At 35.6% G+C, this 16,310-nt stretch overlaps 1 protein-coding gene across 7 annotated transcripts in view; it reads left to right on the top strand.

The window, feature by feature from the left end:
* Positions 1-16,310, top strand: part of KDM4C (lysine demethylase 4C) — a 260,034-nt gene that overhangs the window by 141,204 nt on the left and 102,520 nt on the right. For all 7 annotated transcript variants that reach the window (XM_082075475.1, XM_082075473.1, XM_082075474.1 and 4 more), the window contains exons 11-12: positions 1,817-2,178; positions 4,365-4,476. In XM_082075475.1, the coding sequence (XP_081931601.1) occupies positions 1,817-2,178; positions 4,365-4,476 (474 nt within the window). The remainder of the gene's footprint in view (positions 1-1,816; positions 2,179-4,364; positions 4,477-16,310) is intronic.

Below are 16,310 nucleotides of genomic sequence, written 5' to 3'. Positions count from 1 at the left end.
TAAATTATATTTCTTCAATACACTGACAGATTTTACAGCCTTTTTTTGATACAGAAATTAAAGAGAATGTCTTAATGCTTATGTAAACAGTACAATACCGGTATGCTACATGGATTTACATGAAGAATGCTGCATCTTAGAAGTGGTTTATATTAGTGTACCAAAACAGAGAGACTGCATGTTTCTTGCCATTTCCTGTTGAGCTGTCTGATGATTCAAGATACAAAGGCTTTGCCAAACCAAAGTTAGTTATTTTTTTCCCCACAACTAAATGTACTTGGTCTATTCTGGACTTTATTTCTTCTGTTCCACTTTTCATTGTAGTTCAGGTATGGCTTCACATTCCTGTTCAGAAAGGAGAACAGTTTTAACATGAAGTTTGTGAGAAGTCCCATTGGTTTTATATCAATACTGAAAATTTACTTGCAAATTGGTTATGAGGAGTATTTCCATGATTGCAAATATTAATAGATATGGTTATTGGTTATTGGTATTGGATATGGTTATTGGTTATTGGGTATTGGATATGGTTAATGGTTATTTGGAGGTGGTAAACACAAGGACTGATCCTCATAAAGATAATTAAGTATTCCAATATGGAAGCTTAGAAATTCCTGCACACAGATCAGTTGGTGTTCTATCAAAGCCTTTCCAGGTCTGTTCTAATGATATTTTTTGTTTTTTAAAGGTGCTATTCCTTTACAACTTCCCCCAACTTTTAATAGCGGTTTCAAGTGTTTGTGACCACCAAAAAATTAGTATTTAGTTAGCTGCCTTTCTGTGTTCACTGACAAGGGAAGGAAAGGCAGAGAAGGGTGAAGTGCTATCCTCTTTCCTCCATGCTATTAAAGGATAGTGCTTGGACCGTTGTAAGGAAAATGGCCTTTTCAGCTATGATGATGGAAGTTCTAGTATGCAAGTTGGAGATGGTCATTTGTCCTGTGTTATCTCTGTCTAGTACAGCCATTTTGCCCAACTGAGGCAGGACTCTTTGTACCCAGAGATTATGTTTTGGCATTGGATATGCTTAATATCACTACATTTTATATTCATTTGACCTGAAAAGGCAATTTTTCAGAAAAACAAGTTCTAATAACCATTGTAAAGGAACAATGGGAAGGGACTTCAGGGGAACTATTCAATGCCTTGGATTTGCTGCGGTGTGTACCATAGAGTTTTTCAGGAATATGTTTTTTTTCTGTGACCTCTCTAACCCATTGTTCTGTCCATCCCATGCAAGCATTAGCAGATGAAGAATGTTAATAAAGGAAAATCCACACAGTTTCACCCTTCAACATCACTGAAATATAAAATTATGATAATTGTTGAAATATAAAATTATGCTAATTGCTTTTCAATTTTAGACTGGTGCTATTGTTTTCAAAATATTCTTGGTACCTATTTGAAATATTTTTTCCTGATTATAAACCATCAGTCTTTATTTATTTCCATTTTTAAAACAAGCATAATAGGTGTAAGTGCAGGGTATAAAGTTCAATATACCAAGCTTTTATATTATTTCTTTCAAATAGTTGAAGTTCTTTTGGGCTATCAGAATAAACAAACTATAAGAATTATTGTTTATTTTGAATGACATGACAACATGTTGTAATTCAAATACAAAATACCAATTACTTGATGAAAACTCTGTTTCACACTCCAGACTGAAAACGTGTACGTCCTTGTACCAAATGGTTTTCAGTATGATGTCTACATGAGGAACCGTGCTTTGACTTCGAGTAACTCAGATTGTTGTGAAGTGAAATAGAGTGATATAAAGTGAGATTTATTAACAAATCATATTCTTGGTCTACAGGAAGCATCCTTTCAGACTTACTTCCGAGCCCTATTCCTGTACTAGAGAAAACAAAACTGAAAGAAGAGGACAGGACAGATTCCAGTCATCCTCACTTTACATGTGAAGATCCTGTGGCCTGCATGCCTGCTTCTGATAGCTGTAGAAAAGAAGAGAGCTTGAAATCTCAAAATCAATCTGTTTCATCCATAGTATACCTTAAGTCAGAGGAACATGCTTCTGAAGCAGAAAACACAGATAAGGAGGAAAATGTCTCGATCGAGGATGATGTCAGTGACCTAGAAAGCTTTGGAAGTAGCTTGGAACATGGAGAAGTGCCTGTTGTAAAAAAAGATGAAGATGATGGCATGGAAACATCCAGTGTATGTGGATCAAATTACATCTTTATAGTAACATATTCCTGATTTAATGAAATGTGAATGGACATGTTTGTAATGAAACCCGATAGCTATTATAAAGTGCTTAAGAATATGCATGATTTTAATCAGATGCTAATTTTAACATATTTTGAAGCATTCAGGTAAGAGGGGGAATTTGGATCTAAAAGCAGAATGTTTCTGGAGCTTGATGTTGACATATTTTCCCTCTTATTTTAGATATCTAGTAATTTCACTTTATATCTTTGAATCTGAACTGTCGGCAGCTCTTCTCAGGCTATTCCCATGTTCGCTGCCTGCCAGTATGAACAAGGCTATCAGCTTTAATTATTGCTATTGACATGAAATTGAAATTCTTACACATTATTGCTGTATTTGGTATCATGTATTTATGTTTCAAAAATGGCTGTTTTGACTGAGTCTTAAGGAGAGTTAACAATATGTTGGTAAAATGTCAGCAGGATGGGTTGATTCTGAGAGACTTACTGTCCAAGGATAGAACATAATGGTGTGGAAGCACGTGGTAATTTATTTTTGTACTGATGCCCTTCTCAAAGAAGTAGATGAAGCAAAGCAAAGGAGCATCTCTGCATCAAGATAGGTAGAAATAAAGTTTGCTTTTCATTCTATTATATTATCTCACACAGTTTATGAAATCTTATGGACTTGCTTTCGTTGAAATTGTGTCCACAGTATTGAAGTTGGAGAAGGTGACTCTTCAAGACATGGCTATAGCAGGATAATATGGGCAGTGTGATTTTATGGTCTGAAACCTTCTGTTCTTGGATTTTGAAAAGGGCCTAAAACATGTAAAGGAAAGCACTTGAAGGAAAATATGCCTCTAATAAAAGGAATTTTTAAATAGTAGTTTTAATAATGTATTCTTATTGGGGCACCTACAAATTTACAGTCTTTTTTTTAGTCTTGCTGTTCTGCTATGAAAGGTGGGCAGCTTTGCCTTTGGAAAAGCATAATGAAAAATTAAGTTGTGGTGATAGCCCCAGTAGCTTTTGTAGTTGTGAGTTTAGTCCCACTTTGGCAGAGAGAGAAAGAGCAGGAAATCCACTGCCAGATTGGCAGACTTAGTGGGAAATACATTTTAGAAGCCAAAGTAAAATCATGGTGACCCTTTCACAGACATGGACAGTGCACTGATGATATTTTTACACTGTTATGCATTTTAATAATCTTGGCTCCAACGCTTCCACTGTAGTAATAAGGATGACTATAAGCATCTGAGTGTTTTAATCATCATGTATTAGAGATTGTATTTATGTCCTTATGAGCCTTTCAGGCTTTCATATATGAGGTTGCAGGTATTCTCCACTATAATTGCATGCTCTTTAATTTTAAGTGAAGAAGCACGTTGTACAGATGCAATTAGAAAGGCTGATCTTCTTTCCCTTTTTACTTACTTGGTAACTTTTTCTAGATCATAAACCTGTGCTGTGCACGTCTTCCTCCCTCTGGGTATCATAGCAAATACCATGTTGTTTTGTAATTTGCTTCCCATTTTATAGAAGTAATTTTCAACCCACAAATCAGTCAAGGGGGATGTGTGTAACCTGCTGGTTAGATTCAGGGTGTTGAGGAGCAGAATGCTGTGGTACCTAGGAATCTTGTGAGACTGTCCTTCACACTCTTCTGCCAGGGTGCTTGCCCTTCCTCTGCTCCTGAACCCCCAGATACCATCAGCAGCTGGTTTACTTTGTGATTCTCTCACCAGCACTCAGTTCTGGAGTTGCGAAAGCTGTACTTCATTTCCTCAGGAATTTTGTACTCTTTCACAAATGAAGCCAGTGAATTTCTGCTTCATTTCTCTAGCCGTGGTTAGCCGCTGTATTATACTTCTGGTTCTGCAGAATTATTTGGGCTGTTACTCCTCTCAAACATCACCTGAGCGAAGCAGGATTTATACTCTGTAATTTGGGAAGGGCTGCAGTAACTTATGCCTCAAACCACTTGTGTTTGACAAGGATTGCTGTTTTTTAATTTAAGTATATATTCTGAATTAGAGACAAATGTTTTATTGGTACACTAAAGGTGCTTCAAGTACTGTGATTGTATTTACAAAATTGACATCTGTGCTTGTTTACAGAAGAATGTTTTTGCTCATGAAAATTAACTTTGCAGAATTACACGCTAAATTAGTTGTGTTTTTTCATTTTCAGTCAGCAGAACTTGAAAGAAAGAAAATATCTAAGAGTTGGCGTCATCCACTAAATAAACCTCCAGCTAGATCTCCAATGACTTTGGTTAAACAGCAAGCAAATAGTGACGAAGGTGAGTGTACTAAGGAATACATTTTTCTGACAATATTTCTCTGCCTTTGTGACGCAATATGTGTAGGCATTTGCAAAACCAGTCTCGATTAAATAATTTCTTTCTGCATGGGAAATGTAAAGAGTGAGGATTCGGAATCCACAGACAGGTCATGTTCTCTTTGCCTGTTTTCACTCAAATTCTTCTAAAACCATTGGATCTCTCTTTGCAAAAAGCTCTGAAAAATAAGACACTGTTTAAAACAAATATATTCACTGATCAAATGTTCCTTATTAGAACTCACAGCAGTTCTGTTTAAGAATTAGTTCTTAATTGTGTAGACATAAATAAAAGGACATAAGAATCCTTTGGATATGGACCTTAGGTGTATAGTCACGTATACTGCTTTAAAGCTACATTTTCCTTGTCTGTTTTTTGATAAACATTGGACATTTTGGAGTCAGTGTCTTAAAATACTGTAGTTCTCATTCAAGGAAAAGCTACAGACTTCTGGATATCATCAAAAGCTTATCAAGAGTCTTTACATATGTTTTGATTTCCAGGCTTTGCCTAGTTTCATATGGAAAGAATGAACATCACTTTCTCTGTAGTTTTGGTAAATCCACTTTACTCTCTTGATTTGAAATAGTCATTTAAAAGCCAATTTTGATGCATATGTCACCTACATGTCTCGTATCTCTACATATGCTTTTAACTGTATGTAAGTGGTGTGCAGGTTTGTAAGTAGTGAATACTGTGTAAGAGGTTAGAAGTACCATAGTTGCACAAACACAATAAGATGTAGAAAAAACTAGTTCTGTTTTTAGATACAATGAAAATAAACTTTCTGTATGAGAAAGCACCAAAAGGTCTCCTCTCTGTTCCTCAGCAGAACAATTCTTGAGAAATTTTCTTAGAGCAGCTTTCTGCTTAATTGTAGTTGGCAAAAACCAGCTGGAAGCAGGATAAATGGTGGTCTAAGGGAATGTGTAAGACTGGGCTTCTCATTTGGCATTTAGGTGCTGTAAGTTTGTTTTTTTTTTTTTTCATTTTAAAGTAGTGATCACAAAATTCTGTTGTTTAACTTAATTGCATAAATAAGAAGCTTAATATTAGGCAGTCATTTTGAGTATGGTTGTGCAGATCTCCACTATAGATTGGAGATATGCATGTTACTGTATACTGTATATGCCTTCGGGCACATCAAGTGATAGAGTGAAGTTGAAATTAAGAAGAACCAGCATGTCCAGAAATAGTGTTGATAAACGACAGTGATATATAGAACAGAGTTCTGTACAAAATAGGTAAGTAATTCTGCAGCCCTGAAATTTAGTACTCTGTAACTAGATATCACAGTGGCTGAGGAAGCTACAACATTACTCAGAATTTCTCAGATGCTCTTTTTAGGAGCTTACTTGAGCAATTTAACTTTGGAGAGCCACGATCTTGTGCAGACAGGCTGCAGAAGCCAAGAAGTTTACCCAAGGCAGGGCTTTGCTTCTTGGAATTAAACATAAAAAGTGAATCTGCTTTACTGAGGAATCATATACACAGCCAGCCGAAGCCAATGGATAAAGCTACATTATTCTATCAAATGTGGCTTGTGAAGCTTATCAAACTGTGCATCAAAACTGTTCTTCAATATGGAAACCACATACATTCCTTTTTCATATTGTCTTAGCATTTTGGTTCTGTAACGCACAGATTTTTCCAGTACTTTTCTCTAGAATCTCTTCAGTTAGCAGAACTGGAGATTGATCCTCTCACTTCAACAGAGTTGATATTGTGTCTGTGGCTACAGGTCCAACTCCAGCATTGCTGTACGCTTCAGTGTTTACCTGTTATTTGTACCTGCATTTTGCTCGGAGCTCTTAGTTTATATTTTAAGTGATACAAAGGTCTTATGGGACTTCCTGATCTTTTTCGTCCACCCGAAATCATTACCTCTAGTCAAAAATAGCTGTTTGTTACAGCTACACATCAACCGTCTTCACTTCAGAGACAGCATGTCTGTTAGTTCATTCTTCTTCTTGTAACTAAGGAGTATTATGCTTTCATTTAGCACCATTTTAGGCATTGTTGAGCTGGATGCTGTGATTTTAGCTCGTCACTCATCAGTACATCTTCCTCCTTGTTCCAAGACTGAAGTCATTGATTTGTTTCTTCCATCTCACCAGTTTGAGGAAGCCATACACACTCTCTCGCTCTCTCTCTCTCTCTCTCTCTTTTTTTTTTAACTAAGCCTCAGTTTTGCCAGGCAATTAGCTGTTAAGCATCTTTCTGAAAATTAGAGAGAGCTTAGCCCATGATCTATATCATATATGGATATGTTTGGATACCTTGAGGGCTAGACAGAGCATATTTCAGAAAGTGTTATGGTAATTTACACAAAAAGGATAGCATTAAGATTCATCTAGTAAAGTAATTAAAGATTTAAATATATGGTAGTTTGCAGTGAAATTGCTCTTTTTTAATTAAAGATTATATTCTTTTTGCCTGCTGATGCTTTTTCAACATTATAATTAAAACATAGTGTAAAATTCTTATTTAAGCAAGGATTTTATATGATATAATCTGACTAGATGATGATGTGATGATACTGGTTTGTTAATCTCGAGGACCCTGCTCTTCATTTGCCACCTTATCCAGTAGTTGATGTCTTTTATGTGAACGTAGCAGCATCCCAACAATAAGTCATATACCTTCCAGTGTTTCCTGGTTACATGACGATTGTCCTTCTGGTAGATGAGGGTGTATTTTTGTTAGGAAAGAAAACTTTGTCTTGGAAAAATTTCAAGTATCTGTTAAGCACCTGTCTGCTTATTGATTGAAGAGTTTTATGTAACATGGCAGTTACTGGTATTTCCTAGGTGGAACTGGAATTTGATATTATTTTCATGCATCCATTTCTCATTGTGATCTAATTTATCAGCATGCTTTTGTAAGAACATCAGAATAGCGGCAATAAATTTTGAGTGAGCAGAATGTTTACATCCAAGGCAGAGACTGAAGAACTGCTGAGGGAGACTGGCAAACTGAAGCCTCTTTAGCTTTCCTGGCACATGCTGTCATGTGAGTTAAGGATCTGTGGCTAGATGAATGCCAGTCAAAGGAGATTTTTCTGATCATGTTCAAGAATGTTTGCTGTCAGCTATCAGGGGAGTAATAAGTACAAATGTACTAATGACTGTGCTCCTCTTTATGAAGGTGCTTCCTCCATATTCTGGATTCACCAGGAATGTGATGCAGCATGCTCACAAACTCAGTTCTTGTTCTCTGTGTTTCTTGAACAAAAATGATGCCCCCGATGGCTATGATACTATAGTCTCTTAGTACCATAACTTTTGAATTCATCTATTCCTTTACAAGGAGGATTTGTGAACTGATACATTAGTTTATATTTTAATTTACATGAGTCCAATAAAATCATAAATGTAAGGAAAGTGGAAGAATAAGACATGGGCTAGTGCTGTTACGAAAAATTAAGAAATCGGGGCTTTATATTTCATCGGCAAATTATGTCACTTTCCCTGAGTTGGATAGTCTGTAGCCATTTCTAATACAGATAGTTTATATTCAAATTAGTATATTTGAAGTCCTTCAGATACTGGAGTTCTGTTAGGAAGTTTCTATGAATAGAGGTGGTCAGAGGCCATTAATAATATGAAGGCAGCATTCTTCAACACCGTCAACTATTTCGAAATCATAATTTTGCAAATAGAATACTATCATATTTAAGAGCATGCTTAAATCTTATCAGAGACTTTCTGGATTCACTATTAAAACAGAGTTCTTTGTCAGAAATTGTGGTTTTTTGCACAGGATCACTTGGACATTGAGTTTTGTCTTTTTATCATTGTGTAGGCTTTTTTATTTGTTTGTTTCTTTAAGATCTGATTGTTTCTTCTGCAGAAAAATGGTTAATTGTTTCTTTGTGGTCTATTGGTGTGGATTTTTTTTTTACCCTCCCTGAAGCCTTTTCTTTCAAAGTATGTCTGACTTCTGAGTCTCCTTTATTATGATTATATTTGCAGACTTAATGTCTAAAGGACTGAGCAATGAGCAATGAGGAATCAATCCCAGAAATTATAGCTCAGACTGCCACTTTAGAAAAATAAGTGCAGCAGTACAATGTGAGCTCTGTGTCACACTCAAAATACTTATAATTTTTATGTAATGAACCTTGGTCTTATGCTCAATGCGGTATATTAGCTTGTGGTAATATTATTCTTCTGTATTTAATGCAGTTGTATTTCTGCTCACTTAAGCAATAAAAAGGCAAATTCAGCAGAAGGGGAAAGCATACTGACTTTGGATGCACATTGATTGGTTCCAGAGATTCCTTTCCAGCAATATTTGGGCATGCAACATTAGAAACTGTTTTTAGATTCAAGTTGACTAAGATTTCCCATTGCCCTAAATGATATAATAATAGTATATAGATTGAATTCAGTATGGGTTTCTTTGTATATGTTTTTTAGTGTTTTAAATGCAGCTCTGAAGTTCAATGTCATTTTGCTTTTGTTACTTTGTAAGATAAGGAAACAGAAAGAGAGGAAAGCACTGTGAATTGAAAGAGTGGCTTGGACAAGTTTGATTTGTGAAGATTGCTGATGTTACAGCTGTAGTTTTCCTTCTGCTATAACATAAAATAAAGCTTCTTTGTTTTTTACATTCACTCAGCATCCTGTGAGATGTGCTTGAGCTGATAGTAGCAGTTAAGCCATATAAGGCATGTTCAGTAATGTCATAAATAGGTTAAACATGCTGAAATAGGAGAAAATTACACTTGTAGCTGCAATTATGATTCTTTTGCTTCAGAGCTTAAAATGCCAGATTCTGCTTGAAGATTCTTACGTATTTCAGAAAGAAATGTTAACTTTTTTTTTTTAAATGGTGTTACTTGGGAGGTAGAGAAAAATTTGGTAACCAGTTGAAAGAAGCATGTTTATTTTTGCCACATTATATTATAAATTGAAGTATTCTGTTCACTCCCATATTGTACTGCTCTAGTTTTGAATGGAGTTTTACTTCTTTAAAGTTGTGTGAGTATTAATTAATCAAGTACAGAATCTGCATTTTTCATATGGTATTATTATAGAAAAATGTGTTTTCTCTCCTCTGGTACTTACATTGCTTCTGATTTATTTAAATTCAATTTTCAAGATTTGGTTACCATAAGTTCTAGCACTTATATAGCATGTGGTATCCTGAAGACACAAAAAACTTTACAAAATTGTGGTAGAATCTGTCATAGGTATTTGGGAAAGAGAGCTGTTGAAAACTATAAACTTTTTCTGAATATTCAGTACCCTAGTCAACCTTGTGGGCTAGCGACTGATCACTAGCGATTTCTAGAACTGACAGCTCTGATTATTGCCACTGGTGGCTCTTGTCCGTTGACACCTTTCACAAGGAGCTCTTATCTGCTTTAGAGTGGGCATCTACAAACACCAAGGCCTAAAAGTAGCCATTATTTTCATTCAAAAGAGGAATACAAACCAGTTCCTCTAGCATTTATGCCTCATTTGCTGGACAGTGGTATGTGTAGTGATCATTAAAACTCACCATCCTTTAGATGAACCTTACAACTCTAACTGTGCAGCTGTCTTAGCTTTAAAATATAATATTTTACTTCTTAAAGGAGTGGGTAGAACTGCAGTCTTAGAGAGAGAGGCATGTATAATTTCTCATTATCAAGTGTGCTAAAAGGAAAATGGTCTTCCTGGTGCATGAGTGAAATCTCCCAGTTGCCTTCTCAAGGGTAGCTGTGGAGTTGGTAAGCAAACTGGATATGAAGTTTGCTAAGGAGACAGGTGTCTCTTCTGTGAGATTATCTTCTGGAGTTGAACGTCTGTTAATTATAATTACGGACCAAAATGAAACACAGAAAATGTGTAACTTGTATTTAATGAGGATTAGTTCCCCAAGGTCTTGGTACAGAGGATTGTCTAATATATTATCCTAGTTCCAAGATATCATAGTGGTATTTCTTTTTCCAAATACAAAAACAATCTAGCCCATAGTGTCATCATTGCCTTTGTCAGAATCAGAAGCTGCTTTGTAAATCATCAGTATTGGAAGTGTCTTGTTTTTAATGCCAATGGGGTTTAACTCAATGCTTTTTCTTGGCTGGGAAGTATGTGTAATTTTTTTTTTTTTTTTTTAAAGTACAAAATAATTGTACTTAAGAAATTGATCCTTGAGGTAACCTGAATGCAGTTGTTGTCTAGTGTATGGAGTGTTTATGGGATAATTGTTTTAGTGATCTGTGCAGGGACTGTAGCCTGAAGCTATTATTTTATAATTTTTTTTATAATTCTGATTCAGGCATTGATTTGCCACGTGAATTTGGACCAACATTCAAATCTTACTGTTACACATCTTCCATACTTAAGTTATGCAGATAACTAACTACCCGAGGCCTTGTTTCAGTGAAGAACTTCAGCATAAACTTAACTGTAAACATTCAAGTAACCTGGTTCCTCAAAATTTCGACTATGTTTTACCCAGGGGCTGGAATGTTATATTGACATAGGTTAGATTTGTACTGCCTGAGATATAAAGTAACCATAAAACATGTTTTCCCCACTTGGTACTAGTTTTTGCCCCTAGAGTGGTATAAAACAAGAGTATATTGGTGAATCTGCTCTGTAGTATTTCTAACACTCTAGACAGCTTTAAATACTTGGGTATTTATTTGACTGTATAGTACTCTGCAGTATGGTCAATGAAGATATATTTTAATTTCTAGAATAAGGAAGAAGTACCACATACTTAGTGACCCTTTTAATAGGCAAGAGCTGTCTTAAGATTGAGAAAAAGTATTCTGTATTTTTCAACTTTCGTACAAGATGCACATACCAATTAGTAGGTTGGACAAGTTCCGTAGAGTGTTTTAGAAAATAGTAAGAATTAGATTGTATGCTAGCTTGGAAAATTCTTAGAAGGCAGAAAGAAAACTGGGGAGAAAAAGCCTACTAAGCTAATGCTTTTACACTGATAATATAATGCATGGCATGTTTGTTAACTCCAGTGGGTAATTGCACTCCAGTGTTGGTTTTCAGGGGTCATCCCTTAAGGTTCCAGAAATTTGTGAGATAGTAACTTTAATTAGTCTTTTATGTAGAGAAGTGTATGTATTTCACTGAGTCCTTTATGATACACTAATTTTATGTTGTTGACATCATGTGTATTAAATATTTGGATAAAGATACAGGTGATCAGGCCTTCAGGTTCAGGTAATCCTTAATTATATGAAATAAATGTATATCAAAATACATATTCTACATTTGGAATTGGTTAGCTTAAATGAGCTTTACTGAGCTTTTGAAACTATATGAAAAACTGGTTTTTCGTTAGTAAATCAGCATAGCAATGTAGATCAAACAGATTTTAGTTACTTTCCTGTTCGTTAGAGGAAATCTTGATTATGGTTTTCCCATCTCTCCTTTTCAAAGTAACTGGTGAGATTTTTTTCAGCCTTTGCTAGTATTTGTAATAATTCTGTCTCCTCTTTTAAATGGTAGTGGTCCGGTGTGCAGCCAGTCTTATCACTACCTGCACTTAATCACAATTTAGGTTTTCTCTGCAAGGTTCTGACACCAAATTAGAATTCATGTTTTAGCCAAAGTAATCTTTACTGCTGTAATGGGTACTGATCACCCTTGGGAATATCCTGCTGGCTATGCCAGTTAATATCAGAGCATAATACACCCTGACTAGGTTCTTTTAAATATTCGATGTATGGAGGATTTAATGAACAACACAAAATTTTCTTACTTGAAATTAGTTGAAGTTACATGGGATTTTTGTTTAGCAGACTGATACAGCAAGTATCAGCAAGTGCAAGTACAAATTATGTTTAGCAGTGTAGCCAATACGATACAGAGCTCAGTCACAAAAAAACCCATGGATTTCATTATAAGATTTTAATGATAAGCTCAAGAAAAATTGGAATACCCCACAATCTAAATGCATCTTTCAATTCTGTCAAATGGTCTTTTAAAAATTTTTTTGAAATCTGAATTTTTATGACCTTTCAAAACATTTTGACATAACTTTTTTGATATTTTACTTTTCTCTCTCTCTCTCTTCGCACCCCACCCTCCCCCCCAGAAAGCACCCCATTAGTTTCTTTCTTGAGCTAAACCTTATTTAATCCAGGAGCTCTTAGGTTTACCTTCTAGAGCTCTGATTCAGTATGGCTATGTTTACTTAAAATTTTTATGAGAAATGAAGTATTAATTGATAATTCAGCAATTAGACTCTCTAACCAAAAATGTATACATAATTTACAGTACTGTTACTGTACAGTACCATACAAGAAATTAAATTTCTTGTACAGTAGAAGAAATTAAAAAGTTTAGAACTTCATATTTTGCTATGTAATCTGTGTCTTTCATTACAGAAAAAAAGCCCCACAATTTCTGAAACTGAATTTGCCGATACACTGCAGGAACAGTTTGAAGTTGCAAGTCTTTTTCCCGATTGCCTTTTTTTTTTTTTTTTTTTTTAATTATTATTATTATTTCCTCCAGGACATTTGAAACTATAGATAATGCCTCCCAGGGCTGAGATTATGCTCAACTACCTGAAAAATAACAGATGCTGCTGTGCTCTTCATGGTAGAGAATGCTGCTGTACAAAGCCAGGAAACATCAGTGGAACATAACCCCAGGCAGCAAAATCATTGTTGAGATTGGCAAAAGCAAATTGTACTGTATTAGCGTCTATGGCTTTTCACATCTGCTGGGTTAAATCAGCAAATACTGGCAACAGCCCATTCTGCAAATGGCCCAAATGTTTTCTGAGAATTTGAGTTTAACTTACTAAGCAAAAACCATTCAAAGCAATAGTATCAACTACTGGAGCAAGTTTACCACAAACTATTAAACCAATAACGTTAGTGAAAGCATTTATTTCATTCACTTGCCCATTTGGAAAGCAGCACAGTACCCGTTTACATGTACTTTGTTATAAGAATATCCTTTTTACTAACACAGATTCTGGGCTATCATTTTCTTTTTGTGTATACAGTTTGTTTTAATGAATTGTTTCAGTTTTCTTAAATATGTAAAGGGATACAGATGCATATAAATAATTGCATAAATGAGAACCAGTATATAAAAAATTACATTAAAGAGATTAATTAATCCTATATTAGTATCCTTTTCAGGTACAAATATGATAGCTGGAACTAGTATGGAGTTTGGCGTTGTTAACTACCTTATAGTATCAGTGCTACTATGGCTCATGTATGATACAGTGAGGTTTATAGCAACTGTTACACTTTATTTAAATTCATTAATTGGTTCATCAAGTATTTCTGCTTTTCTTTTGGAAAAAAAAAGAGCACCTGCTCTATCCCCTTAGGAAACAAAATATTTAACCTCACTATGGATTGTATCAGGTAAGGAAATACTACAACAAAGCATTATACTTGCAGTGAAGTAAATGCCGTGGTGGTTAATGGACAATTAAGATCTGTGATCACTTGTGATCAAGGCACCCAGAAATCAATTTAGGAAGGCAATAAGCTCCAAGCAGATTCTGTTCTAACCAGAACTGTTTAGCAGAGAGCCAACCAGAAACAAGGTTTATCCAAAGTTACTCATCACTCCGACATTATAAAACATAGGTTCCGATGCCATTTAGGAGTTCAAGTACTACACAGCTGATTCAGATGGAAGGGATCCCAAAAGTCTAGAATGATGATTCATAATGCACATCTTGCCACTCATACAAAGTGAGGACACTCAGGGGTACCCAGATAATCACTTACCAATCAGGCAAGGTGTCTCAGTCCTCGAGGAACTTTCCTTAGGCGGCCAGTCTAAGGAGGAGACTCTCTGCAGGCCTGCTGGTCTGAGGAAAGCCAGCTCGAAGGGTGTCTCTGTCAGGCTCCATGTATACTCTAGTTGAATCTGAGCTGTGATAATTTATGGTAGAGAAGATCATTGGAAAAAAATGTGCATACTAACAGACTTGCATGATAAGGTCTCCTTGGGAGGCTATAGGAGGCAGACATGTCACTCTCACTATGTGAAGACCACTCCACATAGTTATTTTCAAAGCATACCAAAATCAGTGATATATTTAATGATGTACTGATAAGGTGTTTGAGTCCAAGTGTGATATATTCTCAAAGTGTATCCAGTAAAGGGTCTTTGAACTTGATTTCAACATATACTCCAAATTTGAAGGTTTCTGTATTATTCAGGAATTTTCTGGCTGCTTTAAACTGTAATACCTGACACTCTAGCAGAAGTCAAGTCAGTCTTTTTGCATGTAAATACAATTTAAGTACCAGTACTGAAGAATTGGATTCTGTGTTCCTTGTGCCAGAGTTCCATAGTCTCTGACAGGGTTCTTTTAGATGTTCCACACAAGCAACGTACTGAAATAGAAGTATGAGCACCATATAGCACGTATATTGCAATACACGGCTGGATCACAATAAAAATGTGATTGCCATTACTGGTCTTTGTATGCTCACTGTCATGATACTGGTGTCACCATTTGCTGGGGAGGAATACATGGGTTGAATCAGCTCAGATCTGTTGTCATTTTGTTCAGTGTTGAACTTTTATACTCTATGTTGAACTGAACCATGTACACACTTCCCATATTCTGGTCTGTCTGGCTCAGGATGACATTTGCAATCCTCTGATTAACTCAAGGAAAAACATTTATACAACTAGCGGATTCACCCAGCTGATACGACCATTTATATAAAACAAAGGCCCCCCTTATGTTGAGATAAATTCTTCTTACTTTGCAACATCTATGAGCAGTTACTCTCTAGATTTCTTGGAGATTAAAAAGCACAGAGAGCCCTTTAGCACGTCCTCTGAGCCTTCTTCAGTTTCAGTTGTTTATTAATTGATCACCTTATACATGGAACATTAAAGTGTAAATTAGAGGAACAGTGCCCTGATTTACAATAAATTATAAAAAAATATTTAAAAAATTATAAAATATACCTCCATCATCAAGAAGACTGCCAGTGTTTGTTAGGCAGAATGAAGGAGTGTCTGTTTAATAGTAAGTCCTCTTCCACATATGGGATGCCCAAGATCTCTTCTCTGTCCTAGAAACTATTAATTGAGCATGGAGCTCCTTTCTCTGACATCAGGAAATTATTGAAATTCTGAAATATAATTTCACATTTGTTTCCTTTGAGTAACACATGCTTGTTAATGAACCAAGTCACGGAAGATCCCTTTGGCCCTTATTCATGTCACAAAGGTGATAAGCCTAATTTACAGCTGCAGAGGTACGGGCTAGTTTGAAATTAGAGTTTATTTTATATTGTGCACTTAGAGAGATGTTTTGAACTTTACAAGGATGATAAGCTGTAGAAGTTGTATGATATTTAACTTTGTTTCCTGACTGTGATTGTTCTACCTTAGCAATTAGTTTTTGGGTTCTTGTCTATAAGTTTTTATTTTTCTTATACAGTGTCTCATTTATTTTTTTTTTCCTAAAATTTAGTTAAATTTAATTTTTACACCGTGCAAGATGTCACACAGACTTTTAATGTAAAAATTGTTCATTTTCATGTAAGCTGTTTAATTTTTATTTTATGTAATTTCTCAGGTCTGTCACATTCCAGATAATAAAGGCTTCATGTGAAAAGCAGAGGATTTTCATTTTCCCAGTTGAAGAAACCCTCCACTGTATTTTTATAGTAATGGAACTGAGAAAAGTGTGCTGTATGGTTCTTCTCATAGTTGCACTTTGAAGCAGGGAGTGAGCACATAGATCTTAGTGTAGTCAGCCTCTGAGCTCAGTGCCTTATCTGCTGGAAGTTCTCCAGACAAAAATGGTCTCAGGAAAAGAGTGAGCTTGAC

This window comes from Streptopelia decaocto (genome assembly GCF_964273445.1).
Source record: "Streptopelia decaocto genome assembly, chromosome: Z".
Lineage (NCBI taxonomy): Eukaryota > Metazoa > Chordata > Aves > Columbiformes > Columbidae > Streptopelia > Streptopelia decaocto.
Note: the sequence above shows the minus strand (reverse complement) of the source record. Positions and strands in the feature narration are given on the sequence as shown.